Source organism: Capricornis sumatraensis, chromosome 23 (assembly GCF_032405125.1).
Source record: "Capricornis sumatraensis isolate serow.1 chromosome 23, serow.2, whole genome shotgun sequence".
Taxonomy (NCBI): Eukaryota; Metazoa; Chordata; class Mammalia; order Artiodactyla; family Bovidae; genus Capricornis; species Capricornis sumatraensis.
The window spans coordinates 16,968,179-16,988,144 of NC_091091.1; the positions used below are offsets into that span (position 1 = coordinate 16,968,179).

The window sequence follows — 19,966 nt, forward strand, 5'->3', positions numbered from 1 at the left end:
TTTTAAAATCATTACTAATAATCTTTCTCTAAATTAATTGCAATTTCTATATACATTGCCCTGTAGTCTGGGTTAATATCCATGTTTCATCTTTGTTTTATTTCTGATCTGTAGGAGAGTGGAGGTTAACCTCTCACTATTGAGCATGTTTTATGTACATTTTGGTAGATTTAAAAAATTAGATTAGGAAAATTTACCCTCTTTGTTTTTTATGATTTATAGGTTATAATTGCTATACAATTTTTTCATATTGATTTATGCAACTATTGTTATGATTGTATGGCCTTAATTTCCCACTAAATATACGTATTATAAGTATACACACAGCTGAATTTGGTTTGCCACATTTTGTTCAGAACTTCTCTGTTGAGTAAAGAATTTTGGTCTACTATATTTCTTCCTCAAAATTTTCTTGTCAGATTTCTGATATAAAGATAATGTTGTCCTTATAAAGTGAGATGAGAAATATTCCCTATGGTGGGCATATTTTATAAGTTTTCCCGTCTTCTACTTATGGTCACCTAGCTGTGCTTTTGAAGTGCCTAATAACTTTTTGTTGAGTATCAATTGTTATAAATGAGAAAATGCTGAGTTTCAGATGATGTTTATATTCTTCCACGAAAAGTTTATCCTAGTGGATATTTGGAGTGATATAACACCTCCCTTTCAAGTAAAATGTGGGCATTGACACAGACTAAAATTATTAATAATTTTAGATGTTAAGGCAGTGGAAGCATGAGTCTTAACCATTGGACCACCAGGGAGGTCCCCCCAGCCTGTATTTCAATTTTTCCCACCTTTACTGGAATATCCTTTATGGTCTTTTTTTCCCCTTTTTAATTCAATATCCAGCCAAAGAACAAGCATGAAATCTGGCTATCTTCACTTTTTAGTCTTCCAACATGAGTTCTCTTTGCCCTCTTTGTTTTCTTTCAGTACATTTCACTTTGTGAAGTGTCCAGGCCAATACTCATGTAAAATATTCTTCAAGCTGATTCTCTAGAAATTAGATTCCAGTTATGACTGGGCAAGAGAACTACATAGGTGCTTTGCATATCCCACTGAAATTTGTTGGGAAGAGGGAGACCACATCATGTCACTTACCTCGTTATTGGTTATGCACTGTTGTTCACATAATAAAATAGTATCTGTCAGGTTTTTCCATGGCCTATGTTCTGACTTTTTTTTACACTTAATTAATAAAAATCTATGGCAAAGTACTAGAACTTAATAAATTTCATGTGTATCATTCACCCTACAGTTTTAGCATTAATAGGTAAATGTTGCTTAAGTCAGTGACCCTAAGGTGAATTGTTATAAAATGATTTTTCTACTTTTTTTATGCTTTCTGTATGTTTCCTTTTTAATTTTATTTTTTCATTAATTAATTAATTTATTTTACTTTACAGTATTGTATTGGTTTTGCCATATATTGACGTGAATCTGCCATGAATGTACATGTGTTCCCCATCCTGAACCCCCCTCCCACCTCCCTCCCTATACCATCCCTCTGGGTCATTCCAGTACACCAGACCCGAGCACCCTGTATTATGCATCAAACCTGGACTGGCGATTTGTTTCACATATGATATTTTACATATTTCAATGCCATTACCCATATCATCCCTCCATCATCCTCTCCCACAGAGTGCAAAAGACTGTTCAATACATCTGTGTCTCTTTTGCTGTCTCACATACAGGGTTATTGTTACTTTCTTTCTAAATTCCACATATATGCATTAGTATACTGTATTTTTGTTTTTCTTTCTGGCTTACTTCACTCTGTATAATAGGCTCCAGTTTCATCCACCTCATTAGAACTGATTCAATAATATTCTTTTTAATGGCCGAGTAATATTCCATCGTATATATATACCACAGCTTTCTAATCCATTCATCTACTGATGGAAATCTAGGTTGCTTCCATATCCTGGCTCTTATAAACAGTGCTGCAATGAATATTGGGGTACACGTGTCTCTTTTGGCTCTGGTTTTCTCAGTGTGTATGCCCAGCAATGGGATTACAGGGTCGTATAACAGTTCTATTTCCAGTTATTGAAGGAATCTCCACACTGTTCTCCATAGTGGCTGTACTAGTTTGCATTCCCACCAACAGTGTAAAAGGGTTCCCTTTTCTCCACACCCTTTCCGTCATTTATTGTTTGTAGACTTTTGGATAGCAGCCATTCTGACTGGCATGAAATCGTTCTTCATTGTGATTTTGACTTGCCTTTCTCTGATAAAAGTGATGTTGAGCACCTTTTCATGTGTTTGTTAGCCATCTCTATGTCTTCCATGGAGAAATGTTTGTTTAGTTCTTTGGCCCACTTTTTGATTAGGTCATTTATTTTTCTGGAATTGAGCTGCATGAGTTGCTTGTATATTTTTGAGATTAATTCTTTGCCAGTTACTTCATTTGCTTTATTTTCTCCCATTCTGAAGGCTGTCTTTTCACCTTGCTTATACTTTCCTTTGTTGTGCACAAGCTTTTAATATTAATTAGGTCCCATTTATTTATTTTTGCCTATATTTCAAATATTCTGGGAGGTAGGTCATAGAGGATCCTGCTATGATTTATGTTGGAGAGTGTTTGCCTATGTTTTCCTCTAGGAGTTTTACAATTTCTGGTCTTAGGTTTAGCTCTTTAATCCTTTTGAGTTTATTTTAATGTAAGATGTTAGAAAGTGTTCTAGTTTCATTCTTTTACAAGTGGTTGACCAGTTTTCCCAGTATCACTTGTAAAAGAGATTGTCTTTTCTCCATTGTATATTCTTGCCTCCTTTGTCAAAGATAAGATGTCCATAGGTGCATGGATTTATCTCTGGGCTTTCTATTTTGTTCTAATTCAGTTCAGTCGCTCAGTCGTGTCTGACTCTTTGCAACCCAGGCAGGCCTCCCTGTCCCTCACCAACTCCCAGAGTTCACTCAGACTCACGTCCATCAAGTCAGTGATGCCATCCAGCCATCTTGTCTTCTGTCGTCCCCTTCTCCTCTTGCCCCCAATTCCTCCCAGCATCAGAGACTTTTCCAATGAGTCAACTCTTTGCATGAGGTGACCAAAGTACGGGAGTTTCAGCTTTAGCATCCTTCCTTCCAAAGAAACCCCAGGGCCAATCTCCTTCAGAGGGACGGGTTGGATCTCCTTGCAGTCCAAGGGACTCTCAAGAGTCTTCTCCAACACTACAGTTCAAAAGCATCAATTCTTTGGCGCTCAGACTTCTTCACAGTCCAACTCTCACATCCATACATGACCACAGGAAAAACCATAGCCTTGACTAGACGGACCTTAGTTGGCAAAGTAATGTCTCTGCTTTTGAATACGCTGTCAAGCTTGGTCATAATTTTCTTCCAAGGAATAAGCGCCTTTTAATTTCATGGCTGCAATCACAATCTGCAGTGATTTTGGAGCACCCCCAAAATAAAAGCTGACACTGTTTCCACTGTTTCCCCATCTATTTGCAATGAAGTGATGGGACCGGATGCCATGATCTTCATTTTCTGAATGTTGAGCTTTAAGCCAACTGTTTCACTCTCCTTTCACTTTAATCAAGAGGCTTTTTAGCTCCTCTTCACTTTCTGCCATAAGGGTGGTGTCGTCTGCATATCTGAGGTTATTGATATTTCTCCCGGCAGTCTTGATTCCAGCTTGTGTTTCTTCCAGTCCAGCGTTTCTCATGATGTACTCTGCATAGAAGTTAAACAAGCAGGGTGACAATATACAGCCTTGATGTACTCCTTTTCCTATTTGGAACCAGTCTGTTGTTCCATGTCCAGTTCTAACTGTTGCTTCCTGACCTGCATACAGATTTCTCAAGAGGCAGGTCAGGTGGTCTGGTATTCCCATCTCTCTCAGAATTTTCCAGTTGATTGTGATCCACACAGTCAAAGGCTTTGGCATAAAGCAGAAATAGATGTTTTTCTGGAACTCTCTTGCTTTTTCCATGATCCAGCAGATGCTGGCAATTTGATCTCTGGTTCCTCTGCCTTTTCTAAAACCAGCTTGAACATCTGGAAGTTCATGGTTCACGTATTGCTGAAGCCTGGCTTGGAGAATTTTGAGCATTACTTTACTAGCATGTGAGATGAGTGCAATTGTGCGGTAGTTTGAGCATTCTTTGGCATTGCCTTTCTTTGGGATTGGAATGAAAACTGACCTTTTCCAGTCCTGTGGCCACCGCTGAGTTTTCCAAATTTGCTGGCATATTGAGTGCAGTACTTTCACAGCATCATCTTTCAGGATTTGAAATAGCTCTACTGGAATTCCATCACCTCCACTAGCTTTGTCCGTAGTGATGCTTCCTAAGGTCCACTTGACTTTACATTCCAGGATGTCTGGCTCTAGATGAGTGATCACACCATTGTGAATATATGGGTCGTGAAGATCTTTTTTGTACAATTCTTCTGTGAATTCTTGCCGCCTGTTCTTAATATCTTCTGCTTCTGTTAGGTCCAGACCATTTCTGTCCTTTATCGAGCCCATCTTTGCATGAAATGTTCCCTTGGTATCTCTAATTTTCTTGAAGAGATCTCTAGTCTTTCCCATTCTGTTCTTTTCCTCTATTTCTTTGCATTGATCGCTGAAGAAGGCTTTCTTATCTCTTCCTGCTATTCTTTGGAACTCTGCATTCAGTTGCTTATATCTTTCCTTTTCTCCTTTGCTTTTCACCTCTCTTCTTTTCACAGCTATTTGTAAGGCCTCCCCAGACAGCCGTCTTGCCTTTTTGCATTTCTTTTCCATAGGGATGGTCTCGATCCCTGTCTCCTGTACAATGTCATGAACCTCATTCCATAGTTCATCAGGCATTCTATCTATCAGATCTAGGCCCTTAAATCTATTTCTCACTTCCACTGTATAATCATAAGGGATTTGATTTAGGTCATACCTGAATGGTCTAGCGGTTTTCCCTATTTTTTTCAATTTGAGTCTGAATTTGGTAATAAGGAGTTCATGATCTGAGCCACAGTCAGCTCCTGGTCTTTTTTTGTTGACTGAATAGAGCTTCCGCATCTTTGGCTGCAAAGAATATAATCAATCTGATTTCAGTGTTGACCATCTGGTGATGTCCATGTGTAGAGTCTTCTCTTGTGTTGTTGGAAGAGGGTGTTTGCTATGACCAGTGCATTTTCTTTGCAAAACTCTATTAGTCTTTGCCCTGCTTCATTCCGCATTCCAAGGCCAAATTTGCCTGTTACTCCAGGTGTTTCTTGACTTCCTACTTTTGCATTCCAGTCCCCTATAATGAAAAGGACATCTCTTCATAGAATCGTTCAACTTCAGCTTCTTAAGCATTACTGGTTGGGGCATAGACTTGGATTATGGTGATATCTATATTTCTGTCTTTGTGCCAGTACCACACTGTTTTGATGATTGTGGCTTTGTAGTAGAGCCTGAATTCAGACAGGTTGATTCCTCCAGTTCCATTCTTCTTTCTCAAGGTTACTTTGGCTATTTGAGGTTTTTTTTTGTATTTCCATACAAATTGTGAAATTATTTGTTTTAGTTCTCTGAAAAATACCGTTGGTAGTTTGATAGGGATTGCATTGAATCTCTGGATTACTTTGGGTAGTATACTCATTTTCACTATATTGATTCTTCTGATCCATGAACATGGTATATTTCTCCATCTAATTGTGTCCTCTTTGATTTCCTTCACCAGTGTTTTATAGTTTTCTATATATAGGTCTTTAGTTTCTTTAGGTAGATATTTCCTAAGTATTTTATTCTTTTTGTTGCAATGGTGAATGGAATTGTTTCCTTAATTTCTCTTTCTGTTTTCTCATTGTTAATGTATAGGAATGCAAGGGATTTCTACGTGTTAATTTTATATCTTGCAGCTTTACAATATTCATAGATTAGCTGTAGTCATTTTCTGGTGGAGTCTGTAGGGTTTTCTATGTATAGGATCATTTCATCTTCATACAGTCAGAGTTTTACTTCTTCTTTTCCATACTGGATTCCCTTTATTTCTTTTTCTGCTCTGATTGCTGTGGCCAAAACTTCCAAAACTATGTTGAATAGTAGTGGTGAAAGTGGGTACCCTTGTCTTGTTCCTGACTTTAGGGGAAATGCTTTCAATTTTTCACCATTGAGGATAATGTTTGCTGTGGGTTTGTCATATATAGCTTTTATTATGTTGAGGTATGTTCCTTCTATACCTGCTTTCTGGAGATTTTTTTTTTATTGTAAACGGATGTTGAATTTTGTCAAAGGTTTTCTCTGCATCTATTGAGATAATCATATGGTTTTTATTTTTCAAGTTATTAATCTGGTGTATTACATTGATTGATTTCCAGATATTGAAGAATCCTTGCATCCCTGGGATAAAGTCCACTTGGCCATGATGTATGCTCTTTTAATATGTTGTTGAATTCTTTTTGCTAGCATTTTGTTAAGGATTTTTGCATCTATGTTCATCTGTGATATTGGCCTGTAGTTTTCTTTTTTTGTGTGGCGTCTTTGTCAGGTTTTGGTATTAGGGTGATGGTGGGCTCATAGAATGAGTTTGGAAGTTTACCTTCCTCTGCAATTTTCTGGAAGATGTTGAGTAAGATAGGTATTAGTTCTCCAAATTTTTGGTAGAATTCAGCTGTGAAGCCATCTGGACCTGGGCTTTTGTTTGCTGGAAGATTTCTGATTACAGTTTCAATATCCATGCCCTGTGATGGGTCTGTTAAGATTTTGTATTTCTTCCTGGTTTAATTTTAGAAAGTTGTACTTCTCTAAGAATTTGTCCATATTTTCCAAGTTGTCCACTTTATTTACATATAGTTGCTGATAATAGTCTCTTATGATCCTTTGCATTTCTGTGTTGTCTGCTTTCATCTTTCCATTTTCATTTCTAATTTTGTTGATTTGATTTCTCTCCATTTGATGATTATTTTTCTCTCTTTCTTGATGAGTCTGGTTAATGGTTTGTCAATTTTATTTATCTTCTCAAAGAACCAGCTTTTGGTTTTGCTGATTTTAGCTATAGTCTCTTTTGCTTCTTTTGCATTTGTTTCTCCCCTAATTTTTAAGATTTCTTTCCTTCTACTAACCCTGGGATTCATAATTTCTTAATTTTCATGTTGCTTTAGGTGTAGAGTTAGGTTATTTATTTGACTTTTTTTTTGGTTGTGGAGGTAAGCCTGTATTGCTATGAACATTCCCTTTAGCACTGCTTTTATAGTGTTCCATAGGTTTGTGGTTGTTGTGTTTTACTTTTTCATTCATTTCTATGCAAATTTTGATTTCTTTTTTGATTTCTTCTCTGATTTGTTGGTTATTCAGCAGCGTGTTGTTCAGCCTCCATATGCTGGAATTTTTAATAGTTTTTCTCCTATAATTGAGATCTAATCTTACTGTATTGTGGTCAGAAAAGATGCTTAGAATGATTTCAATTTTTTTGAATTTACCAAGGCTAGATTTATGGCCAAGAATATGATCTATCCTGGAGAAAGTTCCGTGAGCACTTGAGAAAAAGGTGAAATGTCCTATAGATATCAATTAGGTCTAACTGGTCTATTGTGTCATTTAAAGTTTGTGTTTCCTTGTTAATTTTCTGTTTAGTTGATCTATCCATAGGGGTGAGTGGGGTATTAAAGTCTCCCACTATTAATGTGTTACTGTTAATTTCCCCTTTCATACTTGTTAGCATTTGTCTTACATATTGTGGTGCTCCTATGTTGAGTGCATATATAGTTATGATAGTTATATCTTCTTCTTGGATTGATCCTTTGATCATTATGTAGTGGCCTTCCTTCTCTCTTTTCACAGCCTTTGTTTTAAAGTCTATTTTATCAGATATGAGTATTGCCACTCCTGCTTTCTTTGGGTTTTTATTTGCATGGAATATCTTTTTCCAGCCCTTCACTTTCAGTCTGTATGTGTCCCTTGTTTTTGGGTGGGTCTCTTGTAGACAACATATATAGGGGTCTCATTTTTGTATCCATTCAGCCAGTCTTTGTCTTTTGTTTGGGGCATTCAAGCCATTTACATTTAAGGTAATTATTGATAAGTATGATCCCGTTGCCATTTACTTTATTGTTTTGGGTTGGAGTTTATACACCCTTTCTGTGTTTCCTGTCTTGAGGGGATCCTTTAGTGTTTGTTGGAGAGCTGGTTTGGTGGTGCTGAATTCTCTCAGCTTTTGCTTGTCTATAAAGCTTTTGATTTCACCTTCATATTTGAATGAGATCCTTGCTGGGTACAGTAATCTGGGCTGTAGGTTATTTTCTTTCATCACTTTAAGTATGTCCTGCCATTCCCTCCTGGCCTGAAGAGTTTCTATTGAAAGATCAGCTGTTATCCTTATGGGAATCCCCTTGTGTGTTGTTTGTTGTTTTTCCCTTGCTGCTTTTAATATTTGTTTTTTATGTTTGATCTTTGTTAATTTGATTAATATATGTCTTGGGTTGTTTCATCTTGGGTTTATCCTGTTTGGGAATCTCTGGGTTTCTTAGACTTGGGTGATTATTTCCCTCCCCCATTTTGGGGAAGTTTTCAACTATTATCTCCTCAAGTATTTTCTCATGGTCTTTCTTTTTGTCTTCTTCTTCTGGGACTACTATGATTTGAATGTTGGCGTGTTTAACTTTGTCCCAGAGGTCTCTGAGGTCGTATTCATTTCTTTTCATTCATGTTTCCTTTTTCCTCTCTGTTTCATTTATTTCTACCATTCTTTCTATTACTTCACTTATCCTATCTTCTGCCTCCCTTATTCTACTTTTAGTTCCCTTCAGAGTGTTTTTTTTTAATCTCATTTATTGCATTATTCAGTATATATTGACTCTTTTTCTATTTCTTCTAATTAGGTCCTTGTTAAACCTTTCTTGCATCTTCTTGATCCTTGTCTCTAGGCTATTTATCTGTAACTCCAATTTGTTTTCAAGATTTTGGATCATTTCACTATCATTATTTGGAATTCTTTATCAGGTAGATTCCCTATCTGTTTCTCTTTTGTTTGGTTTGGTGGATATTTATCCTGTTCCTTTACATTCTGGGTATTTTTCTGCCTTTTCATTTTGTTTAGATTACTCTGTTTGGGGTAGTGTTTCTGTATCCTGGCATTAGGTGGTTCCTCTTTATTGTGGAGGTTCCTCACTGTGGCTGCGGTTGGATGGGTGGCTTGTCAAGGTTTTCTGGTTAGGGAAACTTGTGTTGTTGTTCTGGTGGGTGGAGCTGGATTTCTTCTTTCTGGAGTGCAATGAAGTGTCCAGTAATAAGTTTTGAGATATCAGTGGGTTTGGTGTGACTTTGGTCAGCCTGTATATTGAGGCTCAGAGTTATGTTGCTGGAGACTTTGTGTGGTATGTCTTGCTCTGAAGCTTGTTGGCCCTTGGGTGATGCTTGATTTCAGTGTAGGTATGGAAGCATTTGATGAGCTCCTATCGATTAATGTTCCCTGGATTCAGAAATTCTCTGATGTTCTCAGGATTTGGCCTTATGCCTCTTGCCTCTGGTTTTCAGTCTTATTCTTATAGTAGTCTCAAGACTTCACCTTCAATACAGCACCAATGATAAAACATCGAGGTTAATGGTAAAAAGTTTCTCCACAGTGAGCAACACTCAGAGAGGTACACAGAGTTACATGGAGAAGAGAAGAGGGAGGAGGGAGATAGACGTGACTAGGAGGAGAAGAAGAGGAATCAAAAGGGGAGAGAGCAAGCTAGCCAGTAATCACTTCCCTATGTGCTCTCCACAGTCTGGACCCCTCAGAGATGTTCATGGAGTTGCACATGGAAGAGAAGAGGGAGGAAGGAGACAGAGGTGACCAGGAGAATAAAAGGGGGAATCAAAAGGAGAGGGGCAGATCCAGCCAATAATCAGTTCCCTAAGTGTTCTCCACAGCTCAGAACAGAAAGAGATTCACCGATTTGGGTAGAGAAGAAAAGGGGAAAGAGGGAGATAGAGGGGACCTTTTGGAGAAAAAGAAGAGTCAAAAGGGGGAGAGAGCAATCAGGCCAGTAAAAATGGGTCCTGTAAATTGGGTTCTTAAAGGTACAAAGTTGATAACAAATACCAATAATTAAAAATTAAAAATCTTTAATAGAGGTTAGATTCTCAAAAATAAAATATTAAAAAAGAAAAAGCAGATTGCTTTGGGTAGTATACTCATTTTCACTATACTGATTCTTCCGATCCATGAACATGGTATATTTCTCCATCTATTAGTGTCCTCTTTGATTTCTTTCATCACTGTTTTATAGTTTTCTATATATAGGTCTTTAGTTTCTTTAGGTAGATATATTCCTAAGTATTTTATTCTTTTTGTTGCAATGGTGAATGGAATTATTTCCTTAACTTCTTTTTCTACTTTCTCATTATTAGTGTATAGGAATGCAAGGGATTTCTGTGTGTTGATTTTATATCCTGCAACTTTACTATATTCATTGATTAGCTCTAGTAATTTTGTGGTGGAGTCTTTAGGGTTTTCTATGTAGAGGATCATGTCATCTGCAAACAGTGAGAGTTTTTCTTCTTCTTTTCCAATTTGGATTCCTTTTATTTCTTTTTCTGCTCTGATTGCTGTGGCCAAAACTTCCAGAACTATGTTGAATAGTAGCAGTGAAAGTGGGCACCCTTGTCTTGTTCCTGACTTTAGGGGAAATGCTTTCAATTTTTCACCATTGAGGATAATGTTTGCTGTGGGTTTGTCATATATAGCTTTTACTATGTTGAGGTATGTTCCTTCTATTCCGGCTTTCTGGAGAGTTTTATCATAAATGGATGTTGAATTTTGTCAAAGGCCTTCTCTGTATCTATTGAGATAATCATATGGCTTTTATTTTCCAATTTGTTAATGTGGTGAATTACGTTGATTGATTTGCGGATATTGAAAATCCTTGCATCCCTGTGATAAAGCCCACTTGGTCATGGTGTATGATCTTTTTAATGTGTTGCTCGATTCTGATTGCTAGAATTCTGTTGAGGATTTTTGCATCTATGTTCATCAGTGATATTGGCCTGTAGTTTTTTTTTTTTTTTTGTGGCGTCTGTGTTAGGTTTTGGTATTAGGGTGATGGTGGTCTCATAGAATGAGTTTGGAAGTTTACCTTCCTCTGCAATTTTCTCGAAGAGTTTGAGTAGGATCGGTGTTAGGTTTTCTCTAGATTTTTGGTAGAATTCAGCTGTGAAGCCATCTGGACCTGGGCTTTTGTTTGCTGGAAGATTTTGATTACAGTTTTAAGTTCCGTGCTTGTGATGGGTCTGTTAAGATTTTCTATTTCTTCCTGGTTCAGTTTTGGAAAATTGTACTTTTCTAAGAATTTGTCCATTTCTTCCACATTGTCCATTTTACTGGCATATAATTGCTGATAGTAATCTCTTATGATCCTTTGTATTTCTGTGTTGTCTGTTGTGATCTCTCCATTTTGATTTCTAATTTTATTGATTTGATCGTTCTCTTTCTGTTTCTTGATGAGTCTGGCTAATGGTTTGCCAGTTTTATTTATCCTTTCAAAGAACCAGCTTTTGGCTTTGTTGATTTTTTTTATGATCTCTTTTGTTTCTTTTGCATTTATTTCTGCTCTAATTTTTAAGATTTCTTTCCTTCTACTAACTCTGGAGTTCTCCATTTCTTCCTTTTCTAGTTGCTTTTTCTAGTTGTAGAGTTAGGTTATTTATTTGACTTTTTTCTTGTTTCTTGAGGTATGCCTGTATTGCTATGAACTTTCCTCTTAGCACTGCTTTTATAGTGTCCCAGAGGTTTTGGTTTGTTGCATTATCATTTTCATTTGTTTCTATGCATATTTTGATTTCTTTCTTTATTTCTTCTGTGATTTGTTGGTTATTCAGAAGTGTGCTGTTCAGCCTCCATATGTTGGAATTGTTAATAGTTTTTCTCCTGTAATTGAGATCTCATCTTAATGCATTATGGTCAGAAAATATGCTGGAAATGATTTTGATTTTTTTGAATTTATCAAGGTTAGATTTATGGCCCAGGATGTGATCTATCCTGGAGAAGGTTCCGTGAGCACTTGAGAATATATATGGAATTTAGAAAGATGGTAATGATAACCCTGTATGCGAGACAGCAAAAGAGACACAGATGTATAGAACGGACTTTTGTACTCTGAGGGAGAGGGAGAGGGTGGCATGATTTGGGAGAATGGCATTGAAACATTTATACTATCATGTAAGAAATGAATCGCCAGTCTATGTTTGATACAGGATTCAGGATGCTTGGGGCTGGTGCACAGGGATGATCCAGAGAGATGATATGGGGTGGGAAGTGGGAGGGGGTTTCAGGATTGGGGACTCATGTACACCCATGGCTGATTCATGTCAATGTATGGCAGAACCAATACTGTATTGTAAAGTAAAATAAATAAAAATTAAAAATTAAAAAAAAAGAAAAACAAAACAAAAAAAACAAAAACCAAACAAACAGAAAAATACAAAATCACAGAAATTAAAAAGTATATATATATATGAAGTTTTCTTTAAAAAATAGGGTCTTTCTTCCTTTTTTTTTTTTTTGCAAGGTAATAGTAGGTTATAAAAATGAAAATTAAAGGAGTAATGGGGACTTAAAAATAACAAAAAAAAAAGAAAATAATTTTTTTAATTTAAAAAATTATAATAGTAAAAATATATCTAAGACTTTCTCTGGAACTGTTGTGGACAGTGTGGGGTTAGTTCATTTTCAGATAGTTCCTTGGTCCGGCTTGTACTTCTCACAGTCTATAGGCCCCTGCCTATGTAGTTGGTGCTAACTACAGAGTTTTAATCTATTCACCTGAACCAAAGCGGTTCCCTCTCCTTATTTTAACTTAGTCTGTTTGCTGATCTCTTCAGTGTATAATTTCTGCCCTGACACAAGGGGCGCGGTGGTGGTCACTTTTTTTAGGCTAGCTTGTTTGGTCATGCTTTGGGGAGAGAGGAATACTGCAAACAAAAATCACTGGCGTGTGTTCACAGTGATTCAGCCACACTGGGTTTCCCCTGCTCACAGCATATGTGTTTTCCCAGTCTACACTGCTCAGACTCTAGTTTGCTCTGCTGGGAACTGTCTGATGCGGGCCCTGGTTTGCATGCACTTCCCAGGTCTAAGCTGCTCAGGTTCAGGTTCTTGGGTACTCCACAAAGGTGCAGACTTGTTTGGGCCTGCATTTTGCACCTGTCCCAGGTCTGAGCAGCTCAGGTGACCAGGTCCTTGGCACACATAGTCACCATCAGTTGAAGGCTGCAACTTATCCCCTCCCCTGTCCCACCCGCTTGTTTTTCTGGGTGTACAACAGGCGCACCTTCTCAGGTGTGCTGTGTGTCTCTTCTGGGAAGCTGATCTCTGGCTGCAACCCTCCCGGCGGATGTCAACCATCCAGAATCCCAAGAAGTCTTGGTTATCTAGGAAGTCTGATTGCAGTTTGGTATAGGATGCCTCCCTGGGGCTGTGATTGCCCCCTTCTGGCTGCCCTTACCTGCCTGTCTCCGGTGGGGGATGGGCTGGGTCCACAGCCAGCTAGCTCTGCTCAGTCCTTTGTTCTGTGAGCATGCCTGGTGGTGGTTAGGGCTTTTCGGGGGATCACAGGTCAGCTATTCCACAGTCTGGGTTGCGATCTCAAGCTAGTTCCCTCACATTGCCCTCAGGGCATTCATGTCTTATCTTAAGCAATACAGCCTGCTCCTCCCTGTCCCTCCCCCGCTTGCTAGTGGGGGATGCGAGCCTCTGGGCTGTTGCATGACTGGGAGTTGCTGTTAGGGACGTAATCTGTGGGGTTTCATTATTTATTTATTTTTCCTCCCGATTATTTTGCCCTCTGAGATTCCAAGGCTCGCCACAGACCCACCAGAGAGAATGTTTCCTGGTGTTTGGAAACCTTTCTTTTATTTTTTAAGACTCCCTTCCTGGTACGGATCTCAGTCCCTACCTCTTTTGTCTCTCTTTTCATCTTTTATATTTTGTCCTAACTCCTTTTGAAGACAATGGGCTGCTTTTCTGGGTGCCTGATCTCCTCTGCCAGCATTCAGAAGTTGTTCTGTGGAATTTGCTTGGGGCTCAAATGTTCTTTCGATGAATTTGTGGGGGAGAAAGTGGTCTCCCCGTCCTATTCCTCCTCCATCTTAGGATCATCCCCACCACCTTTCTATATGTTTTTAACCTAGCATCCATCTCTAATGAACCCTGCCATATACTTTAAGACAAACAATCTGCATGGCAATGATAAATACCAGCAGTTTTTTATTATACTTATTGTTATTATTACAGAAGTTATTATTAATTAGATGAAAAATCTGTTTATAAAAGTCTTATGAATTTATAATCCAGACATCCCAAATTCTAACAGAGTCTCCCCGTTTTAAACCATAATCCACGTATTGCTGCTGCTGCTGCTAAGTCGCTTCAGTTGTGTCCGACTCTGTGCGACCCCATAGACGGAAGCCCACCAGAATCCCCCGTCCCTGGGATTCTCCAGGCAAGAACACTGGAATGGGATGCCATTTCCTTCTTCAGTGCATGAAAGTTAAAAGTGAAAGGGAAGTCGCTCAGTCATGTCCGACTCTTCGCAACCCCATGGACTGCAGCCTACCAGGCTCCTCCGTCCATGGAATTTTCCAGGCAAGAGTACTGGAGTAGGGTGCCATTGCCTTCTCTGAATCCATGTATTAGATGAGTGAAAACTAAAGTAGTAAAATAAAGCAGCTGATGGGGACAGACACCAGTATGATAAGAAGAATGGATTCATAAGGTCTAACACCCTAGGACCCATGGACTCACTACTTCAAATATCACTGTCACTTGCCTTAAGCATATTCCTTGTTTATTACTTCTGTGTCTGGCTCAAAATGCCATTATCTTTCTTTGGACCTAGGATTTCTCACCTGTAGGTCATAAGATTGGAGTGAATAATTTATAACATTTCTTCCAGTTCCATGACTTCTTTATAATTCAGTTTATCTTCATCTTTTCTTCCCAGGGCACAGGTGTATTAGTATCACTGAGTTCTGTGCTGTATGATGACAAAGTATTTCCTAACCCAGAAATGTTTGACCCTGGCCACTTCCTGGATGAGAGTGGTAACTTTAAAAAGAGTGACTACTTCATGCCTTTCTCAGCAGGTAACAAAATTTTTTTCCTTCTTTACTTCAAAGTGAAAGTGAAGTCGCTCAGTCGTGTCTGACTCTTTGCAACCCCGTGGACTGTAGCCCACCAGGCTCCTCCATCCATGGGATTCTCCAGGCAAAAATCCTGGAGTGGGTTGCCATTTCCTTCTCCAGGGGATCTTCCCGACCCAAGGATCCAACCCAAGTCTCCCGCATTTCAAGCAGACACTTTAACCTCTTAGCCACCAGGGATGATTTCGGGGGGGTGGGGGAGGGGGGATCAGTTGGAACTTCTTATAAAATTCCCATTCAGGGACTGGTTGAACTGCTTTTTTCCTACACTCAGGTGTAGCAATTGCAATGCCCACACACTTTCCCTCCTCATAATATATGCTCTTTATTGGACTAAGTCACCAAAGCTTTGGAAAGATGACCCAGTTCTTTCAAATTCAGAAATAAAATTTGAGCCAGGTGCTGAAAATATAAGAGAAGTGCACCTTAACCAGAAGGAACCATGTGTTGTAAAACTTGAAACTTCAAGAGGTATTGAAGATTGATGAAGATGTAGTTAGAGGAGAGAAGAGGGGCTGTGAGGAGTAGAAATAAAGATGATGGGGACATCAGACTAAGAACATTAAACACAACTAAACTGTGTGTTTCCAGGGGAAGAAAAAGATTGATGAAAACATGAAATATCAAATTGCATGAGAATAGTTAATGAAGTACTTGGCATAGTGCCAAAGCTCATAAAAAATTTGTGTAAATAAGGGTAGCCGTTAAGATATGAAATTATGTGGACAGCATGTGTATCCATCCATCTATCTATCTAACTGTTGTGGCTTACATTTATCCATTCAACCATTCATCAATGGTTACTTTCTAACCACTGATAAGTAACATATTGGCCAGTTCCTCATGAAATCCCCCCACAGCTGTGAGAGACTGGAATGCCAGATGTGCATGCCAACTCTTTCTAACAGCCAGAAACACAGTGTTCAAGGAGTATGTACTCTCTGTGTTTGTTATTTTCAGGAAAACGGATTTGTGCAGGAGAGGGCCTGGCCCGCATGGAGGTGTTTTTATTCCTGACAACGATTTTACAAAAATTTACTTTGAAATCTGTGGTTGACCCAAAGGACATCGACACCACCCCAACTGCCAATGGGTTGGCTTCTGTGCCACCTCCTTACAAGCTCTGCTTCCTTCCTCTGTAAGGAGGTGTCTCCTATGATGTTGTCTTCTCCTTCTCATCTGGGGCATTGGTCACCTCCTTTCCTCTTCATTCTTCTGCCTAGGAATGCCTTCTCAACCTCTCTTCTTATTATGGTGCAGTTTCACTGCAGAAATGTATCCGCTATTCTCCATGTCCTGTAACATTTGTATCGGCCATCACATATGCTAATGCTTTATCTATTATTGAGTAGCACTATGTAGTCAATACAAAATAGAACAAGATGATTAGTGTATGGCAATGGAGAGTCATTATTCCAGTGTATGTTCCTAATAAAAAGCATAATTTGATGAGCCAGTTCTCAGAGTTTCCTTATGGTGTGCCTAATACAAGTAAGAAAGGAAGGAAAGTAATTCAAAGAAGTCATGTTGGTTTCATAGTGATCAGCACAGAGGACTAGGGAGATTAAGCAGGAAAGTTCTCTTGGCTACATGTCACCTAGAGTTACTTGACGTTTGGATTTGAAACTGAAAGAAATTGTGTCCAGAAGTGCCTCAGTAGGAAAATACTGAAATCAGTGATGGTAAGGAATTAAATCCAAAGTAAGCCACAGAAAACTACAAATGAAAATTAGAGCAGAAATCAGTGAAATTGCAAACAAGGAATCAAGATAAAAATCAATGAGACCAAACCTAATTCTTTGAAAAGTTGAGCAGAATTGATAAACCCATAAGTAACCTATCCCGCACTCCGAGTGAAGACACACATTATTAATATCATTGCTAAAAGAGGGACCATAACTTTAAGTCCCAGAACACTAAAAGGATAGTAAGGAATTATTATGAAGCAGTATGCCCACCAGTTTGAGAAGTTCAATGATATTGGTTAATTTCACACACAATCTGTCAAAATTCACACAGGAAAGAGTAACATCAACTAGTTGAAACTAGTTGAAAGACTTCTGTACCCTTAGTGAATATAAACCTAGTCACATCAAAGCCAGAAAGAGAAGCAGATCTTCTCTCATCACAACTACCAAGCCCAACAATATGCCATATAATTGGGCAGGTATCTCCCTCCAAACTCTCAGCTTTTCCTTGAGGAACAAAGGAGTTGGCATGCACATCTGGCATTTCAACCTCTCACCGTCGTGGGGGAGTTTCATGAGGAACTGGCCTCTGTGTTACCTGTCTTGGAGCATTGAAAGGACTCAACGAGCTGTAGATACCTGGGAGTTTCTAGAACATAAGAAGCAGACTGGGCCAGCACACAGGTTTGAGAGACCTCCAGAATCTCTGGCTGAGCTGATTGGTGAAGTTCTTCTCCTCCATGTGACTAGTCAGTGAAGACTGAAACGAGCTATTGTCTAATGTGCAAACCGCAATGAAAAGAGTCAAGGAAAATGTAGAAACAGGAGATGTATGATTGACCTAAAACATCATTCAAAATAAGTCATGAGGTTGTTCACTGTGGCCTGGAGAACAGTAAACAAATGAAGTAGGAATTTCAACAGGGCAGAAAATTCAAAGGTATGAAACAGAAGTCATAGAGCTGAAGATCACTTTTTGTATTTTAAAAAATCATTAGAGAATGTAGCAATAGACTAGATCAAGCAGAACAAAAGATCAGCAAACTTGAAGATAAGTCATTGGAAATTATTCAATTGAGAGAAAAAAGAAAAAAGGAAGAAAAAGAAAAGAAGTTTCAGGGACTTACAGAACACTATCTGGTAGATCAATACATGCAGTATACGAGTCATAGACAGAGAAGAGAGAAAGGAAGGACCGAAAGCTAATTGAAATTAACAATGGCAGAAGACTTCCCACATCTGGGAGAGGAAGTGCACATAGAAGGAAGGAGGTACCAAGCAGGACACCTCTTCCTCAGGGAATAAAATGGTTACTTCAAGAGAGTGATAAGTTTTTTATTCAAAAGAAGCTGGTCTGGTTCTATTAGAGTTAGAACCACGTGGGTTAGATAGGAAAGTAGTATTTTGATTTGTCCTGGTTAAAATGTTCCCTGAGACATGTGTTCACTTAAATTCTAAAGGTTACAGAACCAAACTTTTCTGACTCCATTTTAATAAGCTGGCACTGTAATTATTAACTATATTAATATCTATTTTGAAAGTCATTGATTAGTGTGAATCATAGAATATTGAACACTGGTGGCATAAAAAGGAATTATAAAAATCAAACAAAGCCCATAGTCAGCATAAAGAAGGAATTAATAAAAATCACAGTGGAAATAAGTAAAACAGAGACTAAAAGAATGATAGAAAAGACCAACAAAACCAAGAATTGGTTTTTTTGATAAGGAAAAGAAAATTGATAAAATTTTAGCCTGACTCTTTACGGAAATTAAGAGCGGAACATATAAAATTAGAAATCATTGAGAAGTTACAACCAATATCACAAAAATACAAAGACTCATCAGAGAATACTACCAACAATTATTTGCCAATGAACTGGACAGCCTAGAAGAAATGGATACATTCCTAGAAACATACAATCTTCCAGGACTAAATCAAAAGAAGTAGATAATCAGAACAGATGAATTACTAGTACTGAAATTGAATAAGTAGTAATTAAAAAATCTGCCTCCAAACAACCGTTCAGGACTGGATGGCTTCACAGGGGAATTTTACCAAACATTTAAAAAATACTTGAGAATTCCTTGGTGATTCAGTGATTAGGACTTTGTGCTTTCACAGCTGGTGATCAGATTCAATTCCTGGTCAGGGAACTAAGAACCCACAAGCTACACATCACAGCCAGAAAAAAATAGTTAATACCTATCCTTCTCAAACTATTCCAAAAAACTGAAGAGGAGGGAACACCTCCAAACTCATTCTGTGAGACCATCACTACTTTGATACCAAACCAAGACACTACTAAAAAAGAAAACTACAGATCAATATCTCTGATAAACAAAGAAGTCCTGAAAAAAATATTAGCTGAATTCAACAATACATACAAATGATCATATACCATGATCTAGTAGGGTTAATTTTAGGGATGCAAGGATGATTCAACACCTACAAATCAATCAAAGTGATATGCCACATTAACAATACAAAGGGTTAAAATCACATGATCATCTTCCCCGATGCAGAGAAAGCATTTGAGAAAATTCAATATCTATTCATGATAAGAAAAAAAAAAGACTCTAAACAGACTTGATATAGAGGTACCATATTTCAAGATAGTAAAGGCTATTTATAACAAATCAACAGATAACATCATATACACAATGGAATTTAACTCAGCCATAAAAAAGAATGAAATTTTAGCATTTTCAGAACGTGGATAATCCTGAAGGGTATTATGCTTATTGAGATAAGTCAGATAAAGACAAATACTGGACACTCACTTACTCAGTTCAGTTCAGTCACTCAGTTGTGTCTGACTCTTTGCGACCCCATGAACCTCAGCATGCCAGGTCTCCCTGTCCATCACCAATTCCCAGAGTTAACCCAAGCTCATGTGCATCAATTCAATGATGCCATCCAGCCATCTCACCCTCTGTCATCCCCTTCTTCTCCTGCCCCCAATCCCTCCCAGCATTTGGGTCTTTTCTAATGAGTCACCTCTTCGCATGAGGTGGCCAAAGTATTGGAGTTTCAGCTTCAGCATCAGTCCTTCCAATGAACACCCAGGACTGATCTCCTTTAGAATGGACTGGTTGGATCTCCTTGCAGTCCAAGGGACTCTCAAGAGTCATCTCCAACACCACAGTTCAAAAGCATCAATTCTTCAGTACTCAGCTTT

At 38.4% G+C, this 19,966-nt stretch overlaps 1 protein-coding gene across 2 annotated transcripts in view; it reads left to right on the forward strand.

The window, feature by feature from the left end:
• LOC138070144 (cytochrome P450 2C9-like) overlaps nt 1–16,511 on the forward strand; it is a 47,396-nt gene extending 30,885 nt beyond the window's left edge. For both annotated transcript variants that reach the window (XM_068961232.1, XM_068961233.1), the window contains 2 exons: nt 14,899–15,040; nt 16,058–16,511. In XM_068961232.1, the coding sequence (XP_068817333.1) occupies nt 14,899–15,040; nt 16,058–16,239 (324 nt within the window). In that variant the 3' untranslated portion in view covers nt 16,240–16,511. The remainder of the gene's footprint in view (nt 1–14,898; nt 15,041–16,057) is intronic.
• The last annotated feature ends 3,455 nt before the right edge of the window (nt 16,512–19,966 follow it).